The sequence below is a fragment of the Typopeltis vanoorti genome, chromosome 7 (assembly GCF_054136105.1).
Source record: "Typopeltis vanoorti isolate ZY-2024b chromosome 7, IOZ_Tvanoo_1.0, whole genome shotgun sequence".
Taxonomy (NCBI): domain Eukaryota; kingdom Metazoa; phylum Arthropoda; class Arachnida; order Uropygi; family Thelyphonidae; genus Typopeltis; species Typopeltis vanoorti.
Genome location: NC_143555.1, coordinates 151,491,073 through 151,515,917, shown reverse-complemented (window position 1 = coordinate 151,515,917; position 24,845 = coordinate 151,491,073). Strand labels below are relative to the sequence as shown.

The 24,845-nt window shown below is 36.1% G+C and overlaps 1 protein-coding gene across 1 annotated transcript; it reads left to right on the top strand.

The window, feature by feature from the left end:
- Positions 1-249: 249 nt before the first annotated feature.
- Positions 250-24,287, top strand: LOC150105205 (protein ZBED8-like). Its single transcript, XM_090395139.1, has 2 exons — positions 250-695; positions 24,233-24,287. Exons 1-2 carry the CDS (start codon positions 250-252, stop codon positions 24,285-24,287), a joined length of 501 nt encoding a protein of 166 aa, XP_090251265.1.
- The last annotated feature ends 558 nt before the right edge of the window (positions 24,288-24,845 follow it).

Here is a 24,845-nt window from a genome sequence, read left to right as displayed (position 1 = left end):
TTCCTGACTCATGAAGCCACGCCCACCGGAAGCATTTTGTTTAAAGTGTCCCACCAATCACAACATGATTCCTTATCTCTATCATCACTCATAATGCCATATGCGAACCAAAACACAAGAACTGAAGCCAGTGACACTTTTGCCCACAGAGAAATTCCAAACATTCCAATCCCATGACGTCACACACAATGACGTCAGGAAGCCACGCCCACCGGAAGCATTTGGGTTAAAGCGCCTGCATTACTACTTATGTCAAATGACGTCGAGGAAGTTTTGTGTGATAAATTGAAAAATAGCAGTTTATCCATCGAAGTTCACGCGTCATCAGATCTTACCAATAAATTTTACATTGTTGCTTTTGTAAGATTTGTTAATGAGGGTGAAATTCAAGAAATCATTCTCTGTTATAAAGAGTTAACTAAAACAAGCAGAAGAATAGATATATTCAATATTTTAACCTCATATCTGAAAAAAGGTCTTTCTTGGAAGAACAGTATTGGCATCTGTACTGATGGTGCTTTCACCATGGTTGGCTCCACAAGAGGTTTTGTTTCTCATATAAAAGAAGACAATGCTGGTGTTGGCTCAACACACTGTTGTATTCACAGAGAAGTATTGATGTCAAAATCTCTTCGAGATGAACTGAAAAACGTTTTTGACGATGCCACAGAAATGGTTAACTTCATTAAACAAAGGTAGTTCACTCCAGAATGTTTAAAAATATCTGTGAAAACCTAGACAAAGAGCATATAAAACGGTAGTTAAGTAGAGGAATCGTTCTAATTAGGGTGTTTAAGCTAAAAGAAGAATTGTAAAGATATTTTCAAGAAAATAATAAACAAGATTTTGCCAAGTGTTTTGAAGATCAAAAGTGGGTGCAGATGCTAGCATATTTAGCCGACATTTTTCATTACATTAATATGCTGAACAAGTCGCTGCAGGGTCTTAGACAAAACATATTAACTTGAAGTGACAAGCTTCTTATATTTAAAGGCTGAATCTTTGGAAAAATCATTTTGTAAATGGGATCTTGATATGTTTCAATTACTGGTAGGGGTTAAAAGTAAAGAAGGATATCACCAAATTTCAAGTCTTAGTATAACCCAACTGGAAGAATTGATGATAAAAATCGAACATTATTTTCCCTCCCTTCCAACGCAAACGAATGATTGGGAGAAAGTTCCATACTCGGAATCTTCTGCTCATTCTGAGAACTTGACTTTAAGAGAAGAGGAAGAACATTGTGCGCTGAAATCTGATCGCACATTCAAATTGAGATTTATTGACCTATCCCTTAACGATTGTGGATTTCTCTTAAAGATGGATATCCTACTATTCATAGGAAAGCAATAAATATATTGCTGCAGTTTTCAACGCCTTACATGTGTGCGCAAGCTTTTTCTTGTTTGACAAGTATTAACAGCAAAGAAAGAAATCTCTACTTTCTGTTCAAGATTAAATCCGTATTTGTTTATCTAAAATCCGATCCTGAATTAAGTATTTGTGTTCCAAAAGACAAGCTCGGGTTTCACATTAGAAAATTAAACTTTATTATTCATATTTGTTTTAAAAATAACAATTCTTTTGCACGTATGTTTGTTTATATGACATTTTACTTTGATTTATCTTATTATTTTGAATAAACGATAAAGTTATTATTGCCCTTGTTGTTTGTTTTCCTCAGGATCTTTAAATTCATAAATAATAAAGAAAGATACTAACAATGATATATAATAATTATTATGTAATGGTTCCCTAAAATATGGATATAATTTCAAGGGTTCCACAAGGGCCAAAAGGTTAAAAACTCTGCAATGGACAACGTAACCATTTTGTCTCTAACATCATGCATGTAAGATAGTCTTAAAATGCTAAGTACACAGGAGTTTTATAAAGAATTTGGTTGATTTTCTTGGTTTCTTAACAATTCAGTATAGTTATGCCGCAGGTAGCGCACTTCTTCATTTCTATTAATTGACGTATACTCTACATCTTATATGATCTTCATGCAATGTTTAATCGTGGCCATCTTTTGTAATTAATGATGGTGGGAAGAGGCATATAAAACTCTTCAAGTTGCGGTAGGATTAATGTGTATTGAAAAGGATCTTTTTTGTTCTCCGTTTATTTCTGCAAGGAACGGTCATTTGTTGTGATCTTCCAGTTCAAGGGTGTATTTTATGTTGGGAATCAAGTTGTTCAGACAATCTTTGAAAACTATTAATTAATCCATGGTTCTCCAATGTTGTATACACTTTTCCTTCATCCGATTACCCTCCCAATTCAGCAATTGTGACCTCTAGTACTGCAATGTGTTTATTATTACTTTAGTCCCACAATTGATAATACACAGTCAAAAGAAGATATCATTCAAACAGCCATTTGACTGGTGATACAGAGCAGTTCAGATTCTACCCAAGAATCTAAGAATACTCTGTTAGGTAACGTCGTAAAATATGGACTGTTCCAAGTAATGCAGTTTTTCGTAGGTCATATGGGGTCACTTCGTTGATGTTTAATTGCTGTAAATATTTGGAGTGCTTCTTTGAAGTTGTCAAGTGCACCGATAACTATTGGGATAACTTTGGTGAGTTTAAGCCACAGCCTGCCAACTTCGATTGCCAGATCTTGATATTTAGTATTTTTTTTTCAAGTTCTTTGTTGTTATCATTGGGTACTGCGATATCGATAATCCATATTGTTTTCCATATTTTGCAGACACTGATCAGATGTTCTACAGTCTCATCTTTCTGATGGCATAATCTGAATCTGCTGTTATTATTTGATCATTGGCGGCTTGCACATAAGCACTGCAACACTGCAGCACTTCCAAGTAAAAAACGAGAAAAAAAATTTGTTTGTGTTTATAAATAATAGCAATGCTTAGAACATTATTTAAATGCAATACAACATGTTAAAGGTTACAACTTAAGCTTCAACAATGATTGTATAGTTAATAATTGGAATTGTTCGATTAACGCTTTTGATTACGAAACAAATGCACTACGATGTAACAGTGTCAGAATTATCACGTTCGGACAATTGGCGCTCAACTCGCAGATATTCGTTTACGCTCGTCATTGCAGGTAAGAAGTGTATCCGACACTGCTCGATGAGCAGTGTCGCTTATAGATATCTCTGAGATTTCTGTGAAATCTCAGAAATAGCGCGTGGTTTCTGAGATACGAAACTTTTATTCTTGGTGCGTGTTCTGGGTGAACTATTTTTTGAAAATCTTATTTTGTTTTGTGAAAATAACATATATAAATATTTATTCCTTATAGATACAAGGCTGATTTATGACGAGTGTCACTGTTAAAAATATGAAATGAATTATATTTTTTCATATATCGTTACACAAAACAAATGCACTACGATCTAACACAGTGTCAGAATTATCTGTTCGGCCAATTGCAGCTAGACTCCCGATATTCTTTTGCGCTTTTCATTGCACTTAACAAGTGAATCCGAAACTGCTCGTTTGAGCAGTGTCGCGATAAACTGTATGCATACGCGCGTTATTTCTGTGAGATACGAAACTTTTATTATTGGTATATGTTCGTGGTGAGGATGAAATATTTTTAATAAAACGATTTTTAATATATAAATTTATTTATTAAATAAATTGGTTACTAATTAGGAAAAAAATATTTTTTTTTAAATATTATTTTGTGTATGCAGCACTTCCCACTTAAAATTTTCACCTGCCGCCACTGTTATTGATGTTCAAAGTTTTCGCTTAGATTTCAATAGTTTGCAACGCCTGTTCTTCAGCGACTAGAATAAATCCTATTTTTCATATATATCCATATTGCAGCCAATTCACAATACAATTACATGTCTTAGTGTTGTCAATTTATTTTCCAGTGTCTCTCGAAGAAATTGGCCCATGCAAAGGTTTATCTTTCCAGCACATATTGGTTATTTTTCTGTTGTTTTTATCGGATTTGTTTCTTATTGCTTTTTGAAGCCTTTCTCTGAAATGGGTTGAAGAATTTGCGCAGTGCTATTGTCTACATAATTTTTTTAACTAATTTCTTCTTCTTCCACAATCTGTCTCACTTAGGGGGTCTACATATTGAGTGTTTGATACTATGTTTGTCGCTATTTGTGATTTCAAAAATTAGTGTTTCCACATGTTCCAAACGATTTTGTTCTTCGTTTCAGTGTATTTTTCGTTGATAAATGCCCCGATGCCACCTCCTCTTTTGTTTGATCTGCATAAGTTGCAGGTTTGCTAATTATTAATGTTGTATGCATACATTTCGGTGTCGTTTATGGCAACTTCAGTCAGTAATCGTACATCTATATTTGTCAAGGTGTAGTTGAACAGTGTTATCAATGTATGCCAGTGTTCTTTATACTTTGTGTGTGTGTGTGTGTGTGTGTGTGTGTGTGTGTGTGTGTGTGTGTGTGTGTGTGTGTGTGTGTGTGTGTGTGTGTGTGTGTGTGTGTGTGTGTGTGTGTGTGTGTGTGTGTGTGTGTGTGTGTGTGTGTGTGTGTGTGTGTGTGTGTGTGTGTGTGTGTGTGTGTGTGTGTGTGTGTGTGTGTGTGTTATAGTGAAGGAGGTATTAGTGGAGATGTTGTCTGTCCATTTCTTCAAAGATTCAAAGACCCTGAACTTGATATTTTCTGACTGGATATGTTCGCCTAGATTTTTCGATTTCCATGATATGGCTTCTAAACACCTAACTGGCCAAGGGGTATATATATGTCCAGGTTGCCATGGATTCCAAGTACATATTACAAATGTAAAACCTTTGATATTCATTGAAATATATGATGAATACGAAGTGTAGAGGAGTGATATATTTTATCCTTATTGACGGCAACGTGGTTAAAGTAATTTTAAATACTGTACTTGAGGATGTGGAATGTTAATGTTTTATATTGGTAGTCTATGTAAGTCGGATTCTCTTGTAATTATGCAAACTCGAGTGTTTTCATTCTGTTCATAAATATCTGTAAATCCTTAATCCACAGGAACTTGTAGTTTTTTTCTGTTTTTGTTTTCATTGCTTGGTATAAAAGGTTTTTAAAGTATGGAGTCCAGTGTTCAGATATATAGATTGGTGTTGGGAGTTTCTTTTCAATTAGTATCAATGTTGTCGGCTCTTTGTTTTTTTTGTGGGACTAGTTTAATAGAGGCGGTGTCTGTAGATGTGACTGGAATGCCAATTTTGGTGCCAACTAGTTAATTTAATTTGTTAATTAACAGTGTTAATTTGTTCCATGTGTGTATTTAGCAAGTCTTTAACCAAGAGTTTGAATGAATCAAAGTTATCTGTAGTTTTAGATCAGGAAGGTACTTACCTTTGTGTATGTGTGTGCATCATTGCTTTTGCTTGGTGTATGTTCTTTGTTCTTCATTTGCTCACGATATCGTAGACAGCCCCATTCGGTCCGTTTTGCAGTTCCTTTTGCTTTCCATGTGCTTACTGAGATTGCAGAGCATTGGTAATGTTATCTTGGACTGCATCCAGAGCACTAAAGGCCTGTCCCCTTCATCGCTTAATGGTTTATTGCACTTGTTACAGTTCATTGTGTTTGGTGACCTTTGGACTGTCTTTCCTTTAGCAACTGCAGTAAGACGTTAAAATGGCGATGCCCTTTGTTCTTTGCTGGTAGGTGACAACCGATCACTCTATCTATAACTTTCAGCATACAAGATTTGGATATTACTTAGAGATTGCGATGGTTTAAACTTCCCTGTCTTCAAGTAGAATAAAATAGCATTAAACAGCAGTAGTATGGGTGCCACTTCTGACAAGATCAAGATAAGATAAGGAATTGTGACGTGATTGGTTGTTGAGATGATGACGTCATTATGTGTGTGACATCATGAGTTTGGAATTTTTCTGGTGACCATCTGTGTGTGTGACGTCATGTTGTTTGTTTGGTTCGCATATGGAATTTTGGGTGATGGTAGCAATAAGGATTTGTGTCGTGATTGGTGGGGCACTTTGAACAAGAACAAGATCAAGATAAGATAAGGAATCGTGTCATGAATGTTTGTTATTATCAGATGTAGATAAGTGATGTCATTTGTTAGTTGTAAATAAGTGACGTAATTTGTTAGTTTCAAATAAGCGACGTTAGTGTTTTGAATGGAAAAGGGAGATATATTAGTGGATTAGGATTCGTGTCATAATTAGCGGGACAGTTCTGACAAGATCAAGATCAAGATAAGATAAGGAATCATGACATGAATGTTTGTTGTTTTCAGATGAAGATATCTGACGTCATTTGTTAGTTGTAATTAAGTGACATTATTGTTTTGAATGGAAAAGGAAGATATTAGTAGATAAGGATTTGTGTCATATTTGGATAAGGATTGGTGGGATACTATGAAAAAAATAGGAGTATGGGGAATGGGGTGATGTGACGTCACTGTCTTGGATGTGTATTGTTATGAGTTGCAGATAAGTAAATGGTGTGCTTATGGCATTATGGGTGATGTATAGTGATAAGATAAATTTTGGAATGTTTGGAATTTTGCTGGAGCCTACTTCTGTCAGGGACATCACGTGGTGTATTGGGTTTGCATATAATATTGTGGGTGATATTTAGAGATAAGAATCGTGATGTTGTGTGTTTGGAAATTTCTGGGGAACTTATGTTTCTCTGTGATATCACATGGTGTTTTGGTTTGGTGATGTTTTTGAGATAAGATATCTTGGAATTGTGGGCGATGTTTTTGAGATAAGATATCTTGGAATTTTTCCAGGCTGACACACACATCCGTCATTGTCATCATGCTTTGTCTTTGGTTGTCTATAGATGGCTGTACTAATTTTCTAATACATTTTGGGGTATTTCTTTCCTTTTAAATGGTGGTGATTATTAGAGTAGAGTCACGATGGTGGCGGTGATTAGGCTTTTCTGAATAATTTAATTATATGCTGGTGTCCCTCAAACACACACACACACACATTACACATGAAAAGTCGCTAATGTATCCATGTTGATACTCTAATATGTATCCTATGATTATTCTTATTAAGAAAAAAAAAACTATTCAGTAATAGAATTACGCTTACCAAAACATACAAGCAGTGATTATTGATATTACAATTAGCAATTGTTATGTTTAAGTTAAAAAAAATTATCTTACATAACTCTCCAGAATGGGAACATCTTGGTACTATCTAGGTTTTCTGAATATTCCAAATTGTTGGTTTTTAACATATATTCACAGAACACAAACACAACTCTGAAAATGCAGTTGACTTCCTCATTATAGGTTACTGGGGCTAACATATATTCACAGCACAAAAACACACAAAACATAGGAGTTGAAAGATATTTTTGTAAATAAGCAGAAAATATAGTTGACACATCGTTTAGATTACCACCCGTTTGGTTCTGTTCGTTTTCTTGGAGATGACTCATTAATTTCTGGTCTTAGCTTTCAGTTCTCTTTTCAGATTATGGAACTGTACTCATTTTATATACAACTAATCACATCCTGTATTAGATGACGTTCAAAAAGTATAATTTTCCACTTTTTCCCCCCATGTTTCTGGAGCTTCTCTGATTACCGATATCATGAAAGAAAAGTAAACTCAGTGCTTGCCTTTCTGTTAATCTCATTTATTTAGGGTATTAGTCTGTAGTTTAGTGTGTTTGTATTAATCACATCCTGTAATACATGAGGTGCGGTATTGTTCAAAACGTATCATTTTTCCATTGTTGGATGCTTCTCAAACACTTACATATGACTAACTGATTAGCATTCACATGCTTGTGATGACACATATCCTAAAATTATTCATTCCTGATTAAGGATTTTATACACTTATTGTGTTCAAGTAGATGGCTTATATTTCGGAATTTATTTCAAATGAATATTAGCTCTGTAATATATACTTTGTTAATTTCTGTGTTACCTTTTATTTCGCTGTAATATTATTAACAAATTGTGTTTACCAAATCTAACGTACAGAAATTAAATAAAGTGAAACAGACAATATTTTGTTTTTCTTATTCTTCTGAATTAACATTTATGCTGATGTTCATAGTTTATGATTTCACACTGGTGCTTACATATAATTCATGTGATTTTTCTCCATGTAACATTTAAAAGCAAGTTGACCTATGGTTTGTACATAGTTCAACTATGTAAAACTCGTTTCCGTTAGTCCCAATTGATTGTTGTCCTCTCAGCCCGACATTTATTTCACAGTAGGGATATTTATATATATTTAACACAATTATTATATTAGATATTCTTTCCAATACAAATAAATAATTATTTATTCTTATCTCAGATGAAGATTACCTCAGAAAGAAAGAAAGAAAAAATGTTTACCGTCATATAAATATTTATCATCACAGCAAACAAGAAATTCATCAGGTTTTGCAAAGTTTTGAAATTCATTCAAATATTGTTTTCATCATTTGGTATCATTTAAATGAACAGGTCAGACCATTAAGTTCATTAATGTATTTTTTTTTTATTTTCTCTTCCAATGATGAGTATTATTTGATATGTGCATATTGATTCACTTGATTTTATATGCACACTATGATACCTTTTTTCTATAGCAATCTTTCTAAGAGTTTTAGTAACGTGTTGTTTTAAAATTTTCAATGTATCTCTGTAAATAACCAAATTCTAACAGTATTGTGACTTTTCAGGTGAAATCTTCTCCGCTAAAATTCTGGCTATTAATTTAATACCTGATTCCTTTTGCTTCCAAGAGTTGAGAGTTTCTTGAAATATTTGAGGGCTTTCATGAACAAATAAGACTTTTATAATTCACTGAGTCAAAAAAAGTCTCTGGTTAATTTGTGGCATGAAATTTCGCAAGGAAAAAAATGTTATGGTCTTACTTAAATTTGTATAACACATCAACGACACCCAATTTGTTCATTTAAATTTACACATTTTATTTGACACAAATATTATTTACAAAGTATATTTATTGAATCTAACATAATGAAAATAAATAAAGTGAAAAATACAATCTATTTTCTGTTGTTCCTTATTCTTCTTATTGTTAAATTTCCACTGCTGTTCAAAAGTTCTTCCCCTGCTTGTGGAATTGCCATCATGTGGTTTTTGACAATGTGACTCTCATCTGAAAGTTAATTTTAAATTTGGTGATCGTAGGGAATTTATAACTGTAGTAAAATTAAGGGTTGCATATTTATTTTTTTGAAACCAATACATATACTTCTGAGAATTATTAAAAGCACAGAATCTTTCATTATGTTTCCAAAAGCATTTAAATGTACACATTATGTTTCCACGTTTTGGGCATCCAATTTCATTTAAATCAAGAACAGGCCTCCCTATTGGCCTCATTAATGTTTTTGATTTTTCTCTTCCTTTGAATAGTAATACTTGATATTTGCATGTTGATTCTATCATCCAATTTCTTAGTTTGTCCAGAGATAGTGAACTAATTTCCCACTTTAGCTGACGGTTATATTTTATTAACCAAGAATTCTGCTTTTTTACTCTTTCAGGTAATTCTTTCCAACTACAAGGTGATTTTGTCACTGCATATCTTACAATAATTCCATCAGAAATACAAATTTCTTTAGGAAATAAATTGTAAGTCTTATTTAAAAGAAATTGTACATCAATTATACCAATGATAACCGAAACTTCGTATTTTTCACCCACTGCAGATTTTGCATATTTGTTTTCTTTCATTCTTCTTCTTACATTACTTCATTTGGCACCACAAATAAATAGTTATTTATTATAATTATTATTATTATTTCAGTGATTATTAGTGCTGATCTTATATTTTGTTAACTTTCTGTTACAAAATTCTGAACAATTAGAACTGTTCACAAAGAAACTTTCAAAGAATTTTGTGGCTCACTCATTATTTTTGCCGTACCGAACACAAAACAACACAACACAATACAGCAGTGCAGTGGATGAATGATTACCTTAAGTTGTGGATTTAAATACCAAAGTCACTCGACGCTATGGTTTTTTCTTATAGTACTGTTCACCCTTACTATGCCATACTTGACCGTTCCTTTAAAAATGAACCTTTTGCGCAGATGACTCAATGACATGTTTTCGCATGCTGTTCGATATACTGTTGATCTGTTTTTATCTTACTTCATGTGATGAAAGGTAAAATTTGTATTTGTTAACTGGAGAGTAAAAACATTCTTTCTATACCAAACTTTAAGAGTTTAAGTCATGTTTGGGGTTAATTATCTGCTGTCTCTCTGTAAAACTACTAAATTCTAACAGTTTGGATTTTCAATTATGTGAACGAATTGTTTTCAGATAACACAAACAATGTCAATAGGTAGCAGCATTAGACAATATCTAAAATAATCAATTACATGGATATAAGTTTTCAACACTTTTTTCACCCGTTCCTCACATTAGTTTCACAGTAGTGATTTTTTTACCACAATTAAACAGAATTGCATTAAGGTATAAAGTTGTGGATTTAAATATGAATTTCTAATCAGAATAACTGAGTAAAAAATTCACTATGGAAAAACACAACAACAAAAGCACACATCTTTGTTCATTTGAGTTTACAAATGCATATTTCATTATTTAAATTAAGGGGATATTAAATCCCAGATTGTTTTAAAACCGAATAAGAAACTCAAAGATTGGAATCAGAGTTTCTTGCCGAAAATATTAAACTATAAAGTATCGACGACCACTAGCATCCACTAAATGCAAGTGACCCTAGCACGTAGTGCAATACCAGAAATCTCGCAGCAAAGTCGGTAAAGTTCTGATCGCTATTCTTAGGTATTTTCCATAATGTAAAAACACATTTCCTAGGAAATGTATGCTGTTATTACATTATGGCAGGGAGGTCACTACCCAGACCGGATTCAGCCTTTTTTGAGGCTTCATCAGTGAGTAGCTAGACCAAGTTTATACAAACGTGTACAGTGAAAAGAACTTATACTCTGCTATACGCGTTTCCAAACAGGTGCAACCATTAAGTTACTTAAATATAAAGAGCTAATAAGCTTCATTTCGGCAACAAAAACATTTTCTAGGAAATGTGTTTTTACATTATGGAAAATACCTAAGAATAGCAATCAGAACTTTACCGACTTTGCTGCGAGATTTCTGGAATTGCACTCGTGCTAGGGTCACTTGCATTTAGTGGATGCTAGTGGTCGCCGATACTTTATAGTTTACTATATTCGGCAAGAAACTCTCTGATTCCAATCTTTGAGTGTCTTATTCGGTTTTAAAACAATGTGGGATTTAATATCCCCTTAATTTAAATAATGTTTTTGTTGTCGAAATGAAGCTTATTAGCTCTTTATATTTAAGCATATTTTATTTTTCTGAAATGCTATTTACAAGTATATTCACAGAGAAAAATTTGAAACATGTAATTACCTAAAAATATTTCACAATATTTAGTTTACACTCTTCAAAATTTATTCAAATTTAGTTAACATTTTCCAAAGAGTTCAATGAATAACATTTTTGTTACTCACTGTTTTTTGGTTACATTACATCAAAATAGCTGGTCATGCAAAAGAGTTTTTAAAGCAGATACCATGGTAAGCACAGATCCATACATTTGATTATTGTGTCAGTCTTTAAATGACACTATGCCTCCCTAAACATTCTGTGTATTCTTTTGTCACCAAATATACACAAACAGTTTTCGTAAAATGTTCATAAATGTCCCAAAATAAAGAATCTTTATCGAATTGCATAAATTCTTGAAAGTCTATTTTTAACATTGATGAATTTAAATGATTAGCGATAATTTTCCCCATGATACGAATAGTTCGTAATTCAGTTTCCAAAAATAGAAATGATTATCAATATCGTACATTTTTGGAGAAAATCTCTCAGCTCCTTCACAACTAATAGAATAAACTTGACTTCCATCAGCTCCTGTATCATCAAGTATTAGTTTCCCCATCTTGGCATTTCAGAATATAACACTCATCGAGGTCCATTTCCTAGTCAACTCTTCTATGCAAGTAGCCGAGGGTATCAGACCACTTCCTGTATAACTCATCCCAAGTGGTCCTGGATAAATACATCACAATGTACGTGTCTTCTAAAATAATAATCAGTTTCCATCCTTTTAGAGCTATGTGAAGAGTTTTGTCTCGTGCTATTTTCCTGAAGAAAGAAATTTTCAATGACTTTTGTGGCTCACCCATTATTTTACTTTACTTTCCTGGACACAAAACACCACAACACAATACTGTAGCTGCACTGGATGAATGAATTGCCGTAACTGCAAAGATACTTGACTCGTTTGTTTTTTCTTATAGTACTGTTTACCTGACCTTTAACCCTGACCGTTCCTTCCAAAATGAAACTTTCATGCAGATGATTCACGGAAATGTTTCTACATGCTGTTGGATAAGATGTTGATGTGAGGTTATCTTACTTTGAGACATCATAGGGCAAATCTTATCTCCGTGGCTCGAAGGGTATTCTATATTATTTGTCCTTATTATGTTAAGTATTTTATCCTCAAAAAGTGTTTTTGATGTTAGACCATGTGACTAGTTCTCTCACTCATATGTCCAAATTTGTTGGGATGGAAAAAAAAATAGCATTAGGTAGTGGAAGTGAAAAGGTCATCATGAGGGTGACAGAGGTCTTCCCTGCAATGCTCCCCTACCCCATACTCTAACAAATCATCCCTCTCTCCTCCAGAAAATGTCTGCTTGACCTAGTGGAGATGAGCGAGCTCTGCATTTGTGGATATCTTTTAGGGATGTCACCTCCAAATGATACTGATAACTTTGGAGGAAAAAAAACGCGTATTTTTTTGTTTTGTTTTCCTACTGTACACTTGTTTCTCAAGTACTTTCCTGTCTGTATTTATTTTGAGAACCATAATCTTTTTCTTGCTAGGATTCAGCTTAAGTCCTCTGTTCTTACTGATCTCATTAAGTTTGTCAAGAATTTTTTCTATTTCTTCCTTGTCATTATAAAGGATACCATATCATCACCATTCCTCAGATTACTGATCAATCTACCACCTATCCTAATTCCTGTCTTAAGGTCATCTAGTGCCACACACATGATGTTACTATAGAAAGTGTAAATTCTTTATACTTTTCTAAGATCTATCTAAAGCAAGGGATCAGATTTCTGTTACCCTTATCATTCCGAACACCTGCTTGTCCCTCAGGCATCTCTGTCTCACAATATTTAGGATCATTTTTAGTAAAACCTTACTTGCATGAGAGATTAAAGTTATAATTCTGTAGTTCTTGCAATCCTTCATATATCCCTTCTTACGTAATATTATTACGAAAACAGACTTCTTCAAGTCTCTAGGCCATAATTTTGTCTCCCATATCATTGGAATCAATCTATGGAACGCTCTCATCCCTCCATTTCAGATGAGTTCTCACTAGTCTCCAAAAGATCATCCAACGGAGTTGTTTCTTCTGTGATCCTACTAGAAATTACGCCGACAGCCAGTCTAGTGGGACTTGCCTGACTTTGAAGGTTTCAGAGTCTTAGTGTTACTTTGGATGCTCTTACTATTTGATGGTCTGCATCACAGTCTGCATATCAGAGATGCTGTTCTTCCACCATTGGAGAGCCAGGATAATATCAATCTGGTGCCTTGACCTATCGCTGTTAGATGTCCAAGTATGTCTGTCGAGGGTGTTTCTGTAAGCAGGTATTGATAATAAACTCATCTGCTAGCATGCGCAAATTCCAACAGTCTTTCACCGTAGGGGTTACGTTCACCCAGACCAAACATCCACATTCAGGTTTAACTTTCATACTCTTTCTCACTTTGGCATTAAAGTTCCCTAGGATGTAAAGTACATCTCTCCTTGGTAGATAGTACAAAACAATCTACATTTTCATAGAATTCTGGTAGGATAATATAAAAGTCTAACACAAAAGGAGGAGTTATACTGGAGTAAGTAGGGGAGACAAGAGATCTGGGGTTGATGATTGATAGAAACCTGAAGTTTAGGGGACATATTGCAAAGGTAGTGAAGGTAACACAGAGGATTGCTGCAATTATGAGAAGGACACTGAACTGCAGAGATAAGAGGGTTATCATTCCGTTGTATAAGTCTCTGATCAGACCACACTTGGACTATTGTTCTCAGATTTGGTCCCCAGGATTTGAAGGGGATAAATTAACTGTGGAAAGGATACAAAGACGGATGACAAAGATGGTTTCAGGACTGTACAAGGATCGTTATGAGGATCGGCTGAGAGAATGTGGACTGCAGAGTTTGGTGGATAGAAGAAGGAGAGGTGATATGATTGAGACTTTTAAACTGTTGAGAGGTGGTTACAGGATTGACACTGGGGAATTCTTTCGCTTGGTCGAACAGTGGGAAGGAGTGATGACAAGAGGCCATCCCTGGAAGTTACGAAAGGAAACTGTGAGCAAGAGGGTAAGGAGTGGTTTCTTTGTGTGGAGGGTGGTTGAGCCGTGGAATGCATTGCCTGATGGAGTGGTGGGAGCGAGAACGGGCAGTGAGTTTAAAGAGTGGTATGATAGACTTTGTGTTTCTCGGGGGGGGGGCCTCCCCTCGATGAGTCTTGACAGACTTTATGTTCTTAGGACCTCCCTCGATGAGTCTTTTGACTCCTTGGAGGCCTGAATAATAATAATAATAATAATAATAATAATAATAATAATAATAATAATAATAATACAATATCCTCAACCGTGTGGAAAGGCTTATGTGTTCGTCGCACATGTTGATTGGATTTTAACGGTATAGATGCAAACACAGATTGATAAGAAAATACGTATTTATTGACTGAATTACTGATATTTCGCTGGTATTCTTCAGAACATCTTCAGATTACACAAACGAAGTTTGTTACTGCAGCGAAAAAACCACATTCCGGTATAGCAGTGGGACTAGTGTGAGCAATTGTAACGTGCAATACAAAGACTAAAGTCCTAATTAGGTACCATCTAAGTTGGAAAAAAAAAGAGAGAGAGAGAAAGCAGGTATTAGTTTGTTCTTAGGATGACTGTATCTCAGATGTTTGGAAGATTTATACAGCCATACATATAAAACAATTAGATGGGACAGCTATGGGATTTACCCCCCACACACACCTTTAGCTAACTTCTACATAGAACATCCAGAAAAGCTAGCTATCAATACAGCCACTCTCAAACCTACTCTCTGGCTACACTATGTTGATGTGTTTGCTATTTGGCCAGACACATTGAATACATTTTAAGTGCATCTAAATAGCTAGCACCCAAAAAATCCACTTTACAATGGAACTAGAAGCCAATGACTGTCTGCCCTTCCTGGATACACTAATCACACGTCTTCCAGAAGGTTCCTTATCGTTCTCGGTTTATAGAAAACCCACACATACAGAAAGATATTTACACAAACAATTACACCATCACCGATATGGTATTCTAAACATTAACCCATAGAGCTAAAGCAATTTCTTCCAATGACATTGCTCTCACTGCTGAAATTTCTCACCTACGTCACACCTTCCTGACCAATGGCTATAATCCCTATAAGATAGATAAAATACTAAATGCTTCCCAGAAATCCCCCTCCCCACTACTACAGAAGTCTACAACAAAACTGTCACCATCCTATACTTTAAAGGCACATCTTAAAATATTAGAGTGCTTAATAAACACCACCTATGCACCTTATTTAAACCTTATGTGAAATTGGCAACTGTCATCTGTTTATCTAAGGACAGATTCTCTCCATTATCACATGCAGGAACCAATGAAGTGCCCTGTTCATATCATTGAGCCTACTATGGATATTCGCTTTAGTGAACACAAAAAATATATCCAGCACTTTCGCTATGGAAAGTCAGTTCTAGCAGACCATGCTCGGATATCCCTACACACAAGATCAATTGGAAAAGAAAAAAAAACTGCTGCACAAACGCTTTTACACGTCAGAGAGGCTGTTTCTGGAGTCAACAGAAGCCTTGAAACATACTCCAAATCTCAACAAGAATGGCTGTATAAATATACCAAAGATTTGGGATGCAATCATCCTAAGACCAAATTAATACCTCCCTTCTCTCTCGTCCCCCCCCAGCTTAGATGTCTCCTGATTAGGACTTTAGTTTTCGTGTTGCATTCTACACTTGATCATACTACTCTCACTGTTACACCGAATTGTAGGTGTTTTGCTACTGTAACAAACTTTGTTTGTGTGCTCTGAAGTTGCTGGATGGAATACCAGTGAAATATTAGCAATTAAGTCAATAAATAGTTATTTTCTTATCAACCTGTGTTCGCATCTATACTGTTAAAATCCAATCTATATACAAAATATCCTGTCATTAATGGGATTACAATCAAGGGCTCTTGCCTGAACTGTCTTCAGTATCACAGCTACCTCATGATGCTTTGAATCACTTCCTGAATAAATAGCTAACTTACCATCCTGGCTTTTGAAGTGACCACTATTCCATCTGGTCTCTGTAATTCCCATTATTTTGGATGAGATGTATTATAAGGTAAAACCATATTAGCGTTTTGGAGTAAATCACTGCAAGAAAAAAAAAAAAAGTGATAGGATTGTAAAGGCCCTTTCCACATATCTGGAAATCTTTGGTCCTATTTTATCCCATGTTGGCCATGGACTGCAGCCTACCAGGAGAGAAGGTAGGCTGCCACTGTATAAGGCAAAAAGCAATAACAAAAGAGTAAAGATTCACCCCTAACCCCTGAATACTCTAATAGCATTGGGGGTGGGGGAGGACCAGTCTGAAGATAATGTAACAGATGTATATTACATTAAGGTCCAGCATCAGGTACCTTAGGTTTGGCACTCCTGTACTCACTAACGTGAGCTGTTGAGGGGATGGGAGTTTAAGAAAAAATGATTTTCTATAATTGTATCGGTTGTTATAAAAATATCTCTATTATACATGTTTCTTTAAAATGTATAGAAAGACTCAGTGTTTAAAAGGTATGCATCTAACACATTGTTTTCTGTTATCCCAAATATAATGCATCATGCAAAGTACAGGTCTTGTTGAGACCTATATTGAAAAACCATACTCTTTGTTATCAGATAAGGTCAAAGTAGATGACCGTGCTTAACGTGAGAAGCAGTGGCTGTTCCTCAGCACAAATTTGATGAAAGAATAAATTAATCTTTCTCAAGATCTTTGTGTAATACTGCAAATCTGTCATTTCTTTCACCCATACAGTTCTGGTAAATGTTGCTTTTGCTGTGCCAAAAGAATATTTAATTGTAGTGTCTGTTATAGACATTTTTGAGCATCAAAAATTTGATTGTTACATTCTTACTTCTGTGGTGCATGTAATAACATGAGGTATACAACTTGAAATATATTGGAAGAATGCCAGAACAAATCTAATCTGGATATGTTTCAAAGCCACTCAGTGCTCAGAATACTCTGCATATTAGCAGTATGTGATTTGCATTGTAAAATGTGGATATTACTTAAAGAGTTAATTCAGAGGAATTTATTAAGGTTTAGTGTAAATTTGTATGGGACTTTATTATATATTTTCCTGACTAATTCATGGATTATTTGCAGTTTGCCATAGGAACACTGATGGATGATTATCTTGGTGAGTATGCTCTTTTTTTTATACTGAAACTTAAGTAATGTACAATTTGATTGGCTACAAACAAAATGGATCTTCATCCTTGCCCGCTACATCAGATATTATGAATCCAACACATTTCATAAACCCATTTCCAATTAAATACCTTTTTTTTTTTTTTTTTTTCAAATTACTCTATTTGCTCAGCTCTTTTTCAGCCTTTTGAAAGCACTCCTGATGTTGTCAACCCACCCATCATATCTCGGGCTTCTTTTAGATCTTTTCCTGCATTGTTGTTCAAATACCTGCTACACTAATTTTTAATCTCTCATTCTGTTTAAGTAATCATATCTTAAATAATGCAAAATCTTTCTGAATCTGTTTTTAGCATGGTTCTACCATCTATTCACTGTATGAGAATATTCTTGAGAATATTTATTGAGAATATTCTGATCCACATGTTAAGATTCAATTCATTTAAACACTTTTTTGTATTACATTGCTACCCATTAAAAACCCACTTGAGAAAAATAGTGTAAGGATAGCTGTTCTGGAGAATGCTAGTAGAATCAAAGTTGCTTAATTAAGTTTGAAGCAAAACTGAGTATGGTTATCAACCAACAACTGCTTTTTTTTTTTTGCATGCTTAGAGGAACATGTAGTTAGCATATACTGCAGCAGTACTCATGAAAGACTTGTAGAAAAGATATAAGGTAGAAAATGAATGTTTGTAAAAAGTGATTAGAGTATATTTGTAAAAGAGAGGTCATCTATTAGGTACTACTCTCTTTTGGAGAGCCTCTGTAACTCAGTTAGGATCAGCAATGCCTTTTGGTTAGAAAGATATGTAGGTTTGGATCCCAATTAGAACTCAAAGAATCTTTGTGGAATTTTCATTTGATGATAAGTTAACTGGTCTCTTACAAGGGTTTTACCTTCTGCAAAACAAGAAAACCACTTAGAAAGATGTGCACTTAAGACATAATACACTGTCCTTAGAGCCTTAGTTGTATTTCCAAAATAACAGCAGTTCTATTCTGGATGGCATGAGAGATTTTTGATGCACCACCCATAACCAAAAACAATTCTAAGATTCTGTGTCAGATTTATAATATCAGGAGTTATTCAGGTGAGAATTTTTGGTGGCTGTGGATGTAATGTGTTTGTGTTAGTTAAGGGAATGGAGATTTGGGTATTATCAAAAATGAAGTGAAATCTTCCCTATGAGAAATAGCGGATTTGTACAGTATTATAGTAGCATTGGAGTTGATTGATGAGGTTGCCCTTAACCTTCTGGAGAAACAGCATTTAAGATTGTGGTTGAATATTGTTTTATCAAGTGAAGACCGAAATAGAAGTTACTGATCTTTCATCAATATATATAGTAACCCACCAATGTTAGAGTTGAAATTTGAAGTGAAGAAACTGGCTAACCCATTGCAAAGGGTATAAGTTAGTCCATATTAGAAGGATCTGGACATTGTTTGTGGTATAGTTACTTTAACAGAAATGAAATAGAAACATTAGCAAAAGTTTTTCTTGCCATCCATGCAAAAAATAAATAATAAATAAAACAAGATCTAGGTGGCTTAATGTAGTAACAAATGCCTTGCTTATCTGTGAAGACCATCATATTTTACTCTTCTAACTTTTTATTAACAGTTTTCTTCCAAATTCATGATGTAATCCTTTTTTTCATGTCATACTATCTTCCCTGGAAATGTGAAGAGCAACTTTTACGTCTGCTCGTTTTTTTTTTTTTTTTTTTTGTTTCCTGGTTGTAATGTCTTTGCTTTCGCTTTAATTTTATATCTTAAGTTACATTTACCAGAAATCAGTTCCTGACAAAATATTTAGGCTCGACTGCGCCAGCCAGCAACTAATTTCTGATACAAAAACTTACTCTACTTTTTACTCTACTAATTTTCTCGACAATGTAATTGAGCACAGGGATCATGTGGTGTGCAGTCTTGGCTCCCCTCTCTACCTTGCATAAAATGTCCCCCCCACTTACACAGGTCTGAACTTTTTTTTAAGTGGTAATTCAGTCTCAAACAACACAACTCGCAAGCTTTGATTTAAAAGAATACATTTAATTGAACTAAAAATCATATACAGAAATCATGTAATAACAATATAGAAAAAAAGTTCATGCACAAATACTCATGCTACTGCAATAAACTCACTCAATTATTCTAAGCATTAAAATCACTCTCACATACTTCTTAATATACAGGCGCATATGATTGTATTCCAAGAGTATCAGTTAATCAATCTTATTTCTGTACTTTGCATTAAGATAAAGTGATACTCCAGTGGTTATGCAAATTTTGGTGATAGAGCATTAGCTAGATACGCTTGATATGTTCACTCAATTTATCAGTTTCTATCTCAGTTAAAAACTCTTTGCTGTAGAATTTATACAAGCTATAGGCTTAATATAAAGAACAGTGCCTTCACACATTTATCACATATAATGAATCATCTCATAATTGTCCTACTATAGTGTCTCTCGTACACAGAAGTTTAAGCTACAACAGGAAGCTCCTATCACAGACGATTAGTCCAAAAACAGATCACGTAGTTGGATCGAGCAGGGCTACGCTTAAAGTTCTTCTTCTTTTCGCTTCCTCTGGTTCTATAATACTTGATACATATAAGGTAAAAGATATGCACCTTACTGGCTATTTTTCTTAGTGAAGTGGTTCCTTAGCTTCAGTTCTGGGTTTTCCTCAGACGTGGCAGGATTCTCTTGTCACTCCGCTGTCTATCTCTTTCCTTTCTTCTCGAAGGATCCCTCACACTGGTGTCAGATCCACCAATGACTCTGTCTGCTGGTCTCCCGATGTTCTGTCGGACATCATGTACACATCAGGTCACACAGCAACGTGGAAAGTTTCTGGATACCGGGGACAAGCTTCCTCAGTCCTCGCGGCCTTTGAACATTTTAACCATTAACATTACTGACAGGATGGGTGAAGCATTAGTGCTTTTCATATTCCCCTTTATCTGTAATGAGAGTTGTTTGGGAATGGGAGGTTTGTGAGCAGTTAAGCTCGCCCTCTGACGGCAGTTGTGTTAGCTATGATCAGTTGAGAGAAGAATAGCCTTCGGTCTCTTTTGTGTTTGCAGTAATCAGTCTCATTGTAATTGACAGCTTGTACGATTAGTAGGTTTGAATGTGAACTTGACATCACGAAGAATTTTCTGCAAGATTACGAATAAAGGAGGAAATGTATAAAATGCCGGTTTCTCGGTGAATCTGTGAATTTCTGATGAACCACGGTGCATCCAGGATCATCCTACGGCATTTGTTTTGGATTCTCTGCAATTTCGAAATGTTTGATCTTGAAGTGTGACTCCATGCTGGTGAGGCATAGGTAATGACTGGACGTATTACCATCCGGTAAAAAATCAATTTATTATGTAGGTTCAATTTGCTCATGCGGTTGATCAATGGGTAGAACTGTGCTATTACTTTGGAAGATTTGGAGCCAATGAGATTGATGTGCTTGTTAAAAAGGAGTTTCTTATCCATTAATACCCCAAGATATTTGGTCTCTGATTGCCATGGGATCTTATGACCAGAGAGCAGGATGTCTTCTTTCTTGCAGACCTTTCTTCTTGAAAACAACTTGGCTGAGCTTTTGAGGGGATTCACTTGAATCCTCCAGTTGGTGAACCAGTTTGCTAGCTCATTGATACTTCCTTGGAGTCTAGTGATTGCTAGGCGAGGGCTGAGCGAACTAGCTAGAATAGCGGTGTCGTCAGCATAAAGGGCAGTAGTAGTTGTTCTTGAATTGAGAGGAATATCTGCCATGTAAGTTGTGAAAAGTATTGGGGCCAGAGGAGAACACTGAGGTGAGAGAGTTTAAAGTGCATGTTGCTCCTTATATCTCATTCGCGAGCACTCTCTCTCTCTCTGTCTTCATCACTCACTGAGTTATCTCTGATTTGTTAGGTACCGATGATGTCATATCCTTTACTCGACGCCGCTCTTGACGGAACATTTACGGCAGGGGTTACTGGATGACTAGGCGGGTTTTCTGCTGTGTCACTGTGGACTATTACATAGTAATCTGACTTTCCATTGATTGGTTAACATAACTCTGAATTGTTTAAACAAATTTTCCCTATTTTGGGCATGATTCTAAAACAGTATTTGGAATACTTTACAACAATATTATTAATGTTTTAATTACAAAAGGATTTAATTGTAATGTCCAAAAATTATAAATCCATTCCTTTAATTACAATTAAAGGAATGGATTTTATTTTTAAGTAATTTTGAATTATACTAAACGATAATTTTATCGATTGGGGGGGGGGGGGTGGGGGGGGGGGGGGGTGGGGGGGGGGGGGGGTGGGGGGGGGGGGGGGTGGGGGGGGGGGGGGGTGGGGGGGGGGGGGGGTGGGGGGGGGGGGGGGTGGGGGGGGGGGGGGGTGGGGGGGGGGGGGGGTGGGGGGGGGGGGGGGTGGGGGGGGGGGGGGGTGGGGGGGGGGGGGGGTGGGGGGGGGGGGGGGTGGGGGGGGGGGGGGGTGGGGGGGGGGGGGGGTGGGGGGGGGGGGGGGTGGGGGGGGGGGGGGGTGGGGGGGGGGGGGGGTGGGGGGGGGGGGGGGTGGGGGGGGGGGGGGGTGGGGGGGGGGGGGGGTGGGGGGGGGGGGGGGTGGGGGGGGGGGGGGGTGGGGGGGGGGGGGGGTGGGGGGGGGGGGGGGTGGGGGGGGGGGGGGGTGGGGGGGGGGGGGGGTGGGGGGGGGGGGGGGTGGGGGGGGGGGGGGGTGGGGGGGGGGGGGGGTGGGGGGGGGGGGGGGTGGGGGATTCTAATTTATTTTTCAAGTAATTTTGTCTGTGACTACAAGCAGTTCGTATCCGATTCATATAAAAAATAAAGTTTAATAATGATTCCAACTGTTAAAATCTAGTCAACCAAAGCGACGTTCCAACGGTGATATGTGCTTTTTATTATGGGATACCTAGGCAAGAGATAAGAGCTAATGCCGCCTTTACCAGGTGTTGCCTGAGACCTGAAAATTCTACAGGCGAAAATTTGGCTTGCTTGCTTGTTTGTTTACTTGAAAAAAAAAAAAAAAAGGATAAAAACCAAGTACTGTACATAAAATTTCTTGTATCTTTAATGATAATATCCATTGGTTAGAAATTCTCCTAAATAAGATGTAGAATTCCATCTAATAGTCGATTGTGACTACTGGGGCTTTATTATCCTTCTTCCTTTATTTACTAAACATTTTCATATTAATATTATCAATATATCTGAAAGAAATATTTAGGTTCAGATAGTTTAAAATAATTTGAGGTTTCTTTTAGTGTAAAGAAAATAATTTAAATAATATTTTTCCACCATTTTGTGTCGTAGAATAATATTGTATAATATGCACACAAGGTCTGGCATCAAGGCCTTATCTTCAAACTAATTGAAAACAATATCCCAATTAAACTAGTGAAACTCATATATTCATATATCAATGAAAGATACATGCAAGTAAAACTCAACGGAATTGTTTCTTCAAGGCGCAGAATCCAGGCGGGAGTACCTCAAGGTTCTCTTCTGGCCCCAATACTTTTCACAACTTACATGGCAGATGTTCCTCTCAACCCAAAAACTACTACGGCTCTTTATGCCGACGATACCGCTATTCTGGCCAGATCGCTCAGCCCTCACCTAGCAATCACTAGACTCCAAGGAAGTATCAATGAGCTAGCAAACTGGTTCACCAACTGGAGAATTCAAGTAAACCCCCTCAAAAGCTCAGCCATGATGTTTTCAAGAAGAAAGATCTGCAACAAAGAAGACATCCTGCTCTCTGGTCAAAAGATCCCATGGCATTCAGAGACCAAATATCTTGGAGTATTGATGGATAAGAAACTCCTTTTCAACAAACACATCAATCTCGTTTGGTCCAAATCTTCCAAAGTCATAGCTCAGCTCTACCCATTGATCAACCGCAAGAGCAAATTGAACCTACATAATAAATTGCTTCTTTACCGGATGGTAATACGTCCAGTCATCACCTACGCCTCACCAGCATGGAGTCACACTTCAAGATCAAACATTTCAAAATTGCAGAGAATCCAAAATAAATGCCTTAGGATGATCCTGGATGCACCGTGGTTCGTCAGAAATTCACAGATTCACCGAGAAACCGGCATTCCATACATCTCCTCCCTTCTTCGTGATCTTGCAGAAAAATTCTTCGTGAAGTCAAGTTCACATTCAAACCCACTAATCGTGCAAGCTGTCAATTACAATGAGACTGATTACTACAAACACAAAAGACCGAAGGCTATTTTTCTCTCAACTGATCATAGCTAACACTACTGCCCTCAGAGGGCGAGCTTAATTGCTCACAAATCTCCCATTCCCAAATAACTCTCATTACAGATAAAGGGGAATATGAAAAGCACTTGTGCTTCACCCATCCTGTCAGTAACGTCAATGGTCAATGGTAGCGAAGGTTTGATCTTCGTTATTTATATAATTTTCCGGTAAGATGAGTGTAATTCTCATCATTATAATTCTCATCATTATATTATGTAATTCTCATCATTATAATTCTCATCATTATATTATATTATTATACTGCTGACTCTCAGCCTATCTTACTCTACAAGCCGATGATGAAGATTTGTTGAACTCACAAATTATTTTATTATTATAAGATTATATTAATATTAATAATATTAATAATATTAATTATAAATTTAGGTATTATCTTTCGGGAACTCGCAGTGGTAAAAATTCTACAGGTATATTTGAGTGATATAAATATAATAAATATTCTGAGTGGCATATGGCATATCTGAGAGATATTAATGGAATTATATAAATATTATTTAATATTATTAATATTAATATTAATTGTGTAAGAATATAAATATTTGCTTGGAGGTCATGAGTAGTTGTGCATTCATATATGTTACCAGTGATATTCCGCCCTGATTTCTGGTCAATTTGGTTTAACGCATAAGATGTGTTAAACCAAATATCACAAGATTTATGATATTTGACAGTAAATGTTATCTGAGGGATACCGCTATCTCCGATGTCAGTATAGTATGGTTTAGTTGTTGTTTTTTTATTCTTTGTTCAATATTTTTTAGATTGTAACTGAAAATAAATAAACTATCATGTATTACTGAAATTGAGAGCCAAAGTCTTATTTATCATACATGTCCTCTAGGACAGCGCTTCCCAAACTGTGGGCCACGTCCCCCTTGGGGGGCCGTAAGTTTGGTTGAAGGAGCCGTGAAATAATGAAAACAAATTTAAAATGTTTTAAGACACAATAGATTTTTTTTTAATCTTAAAATTTTTATTT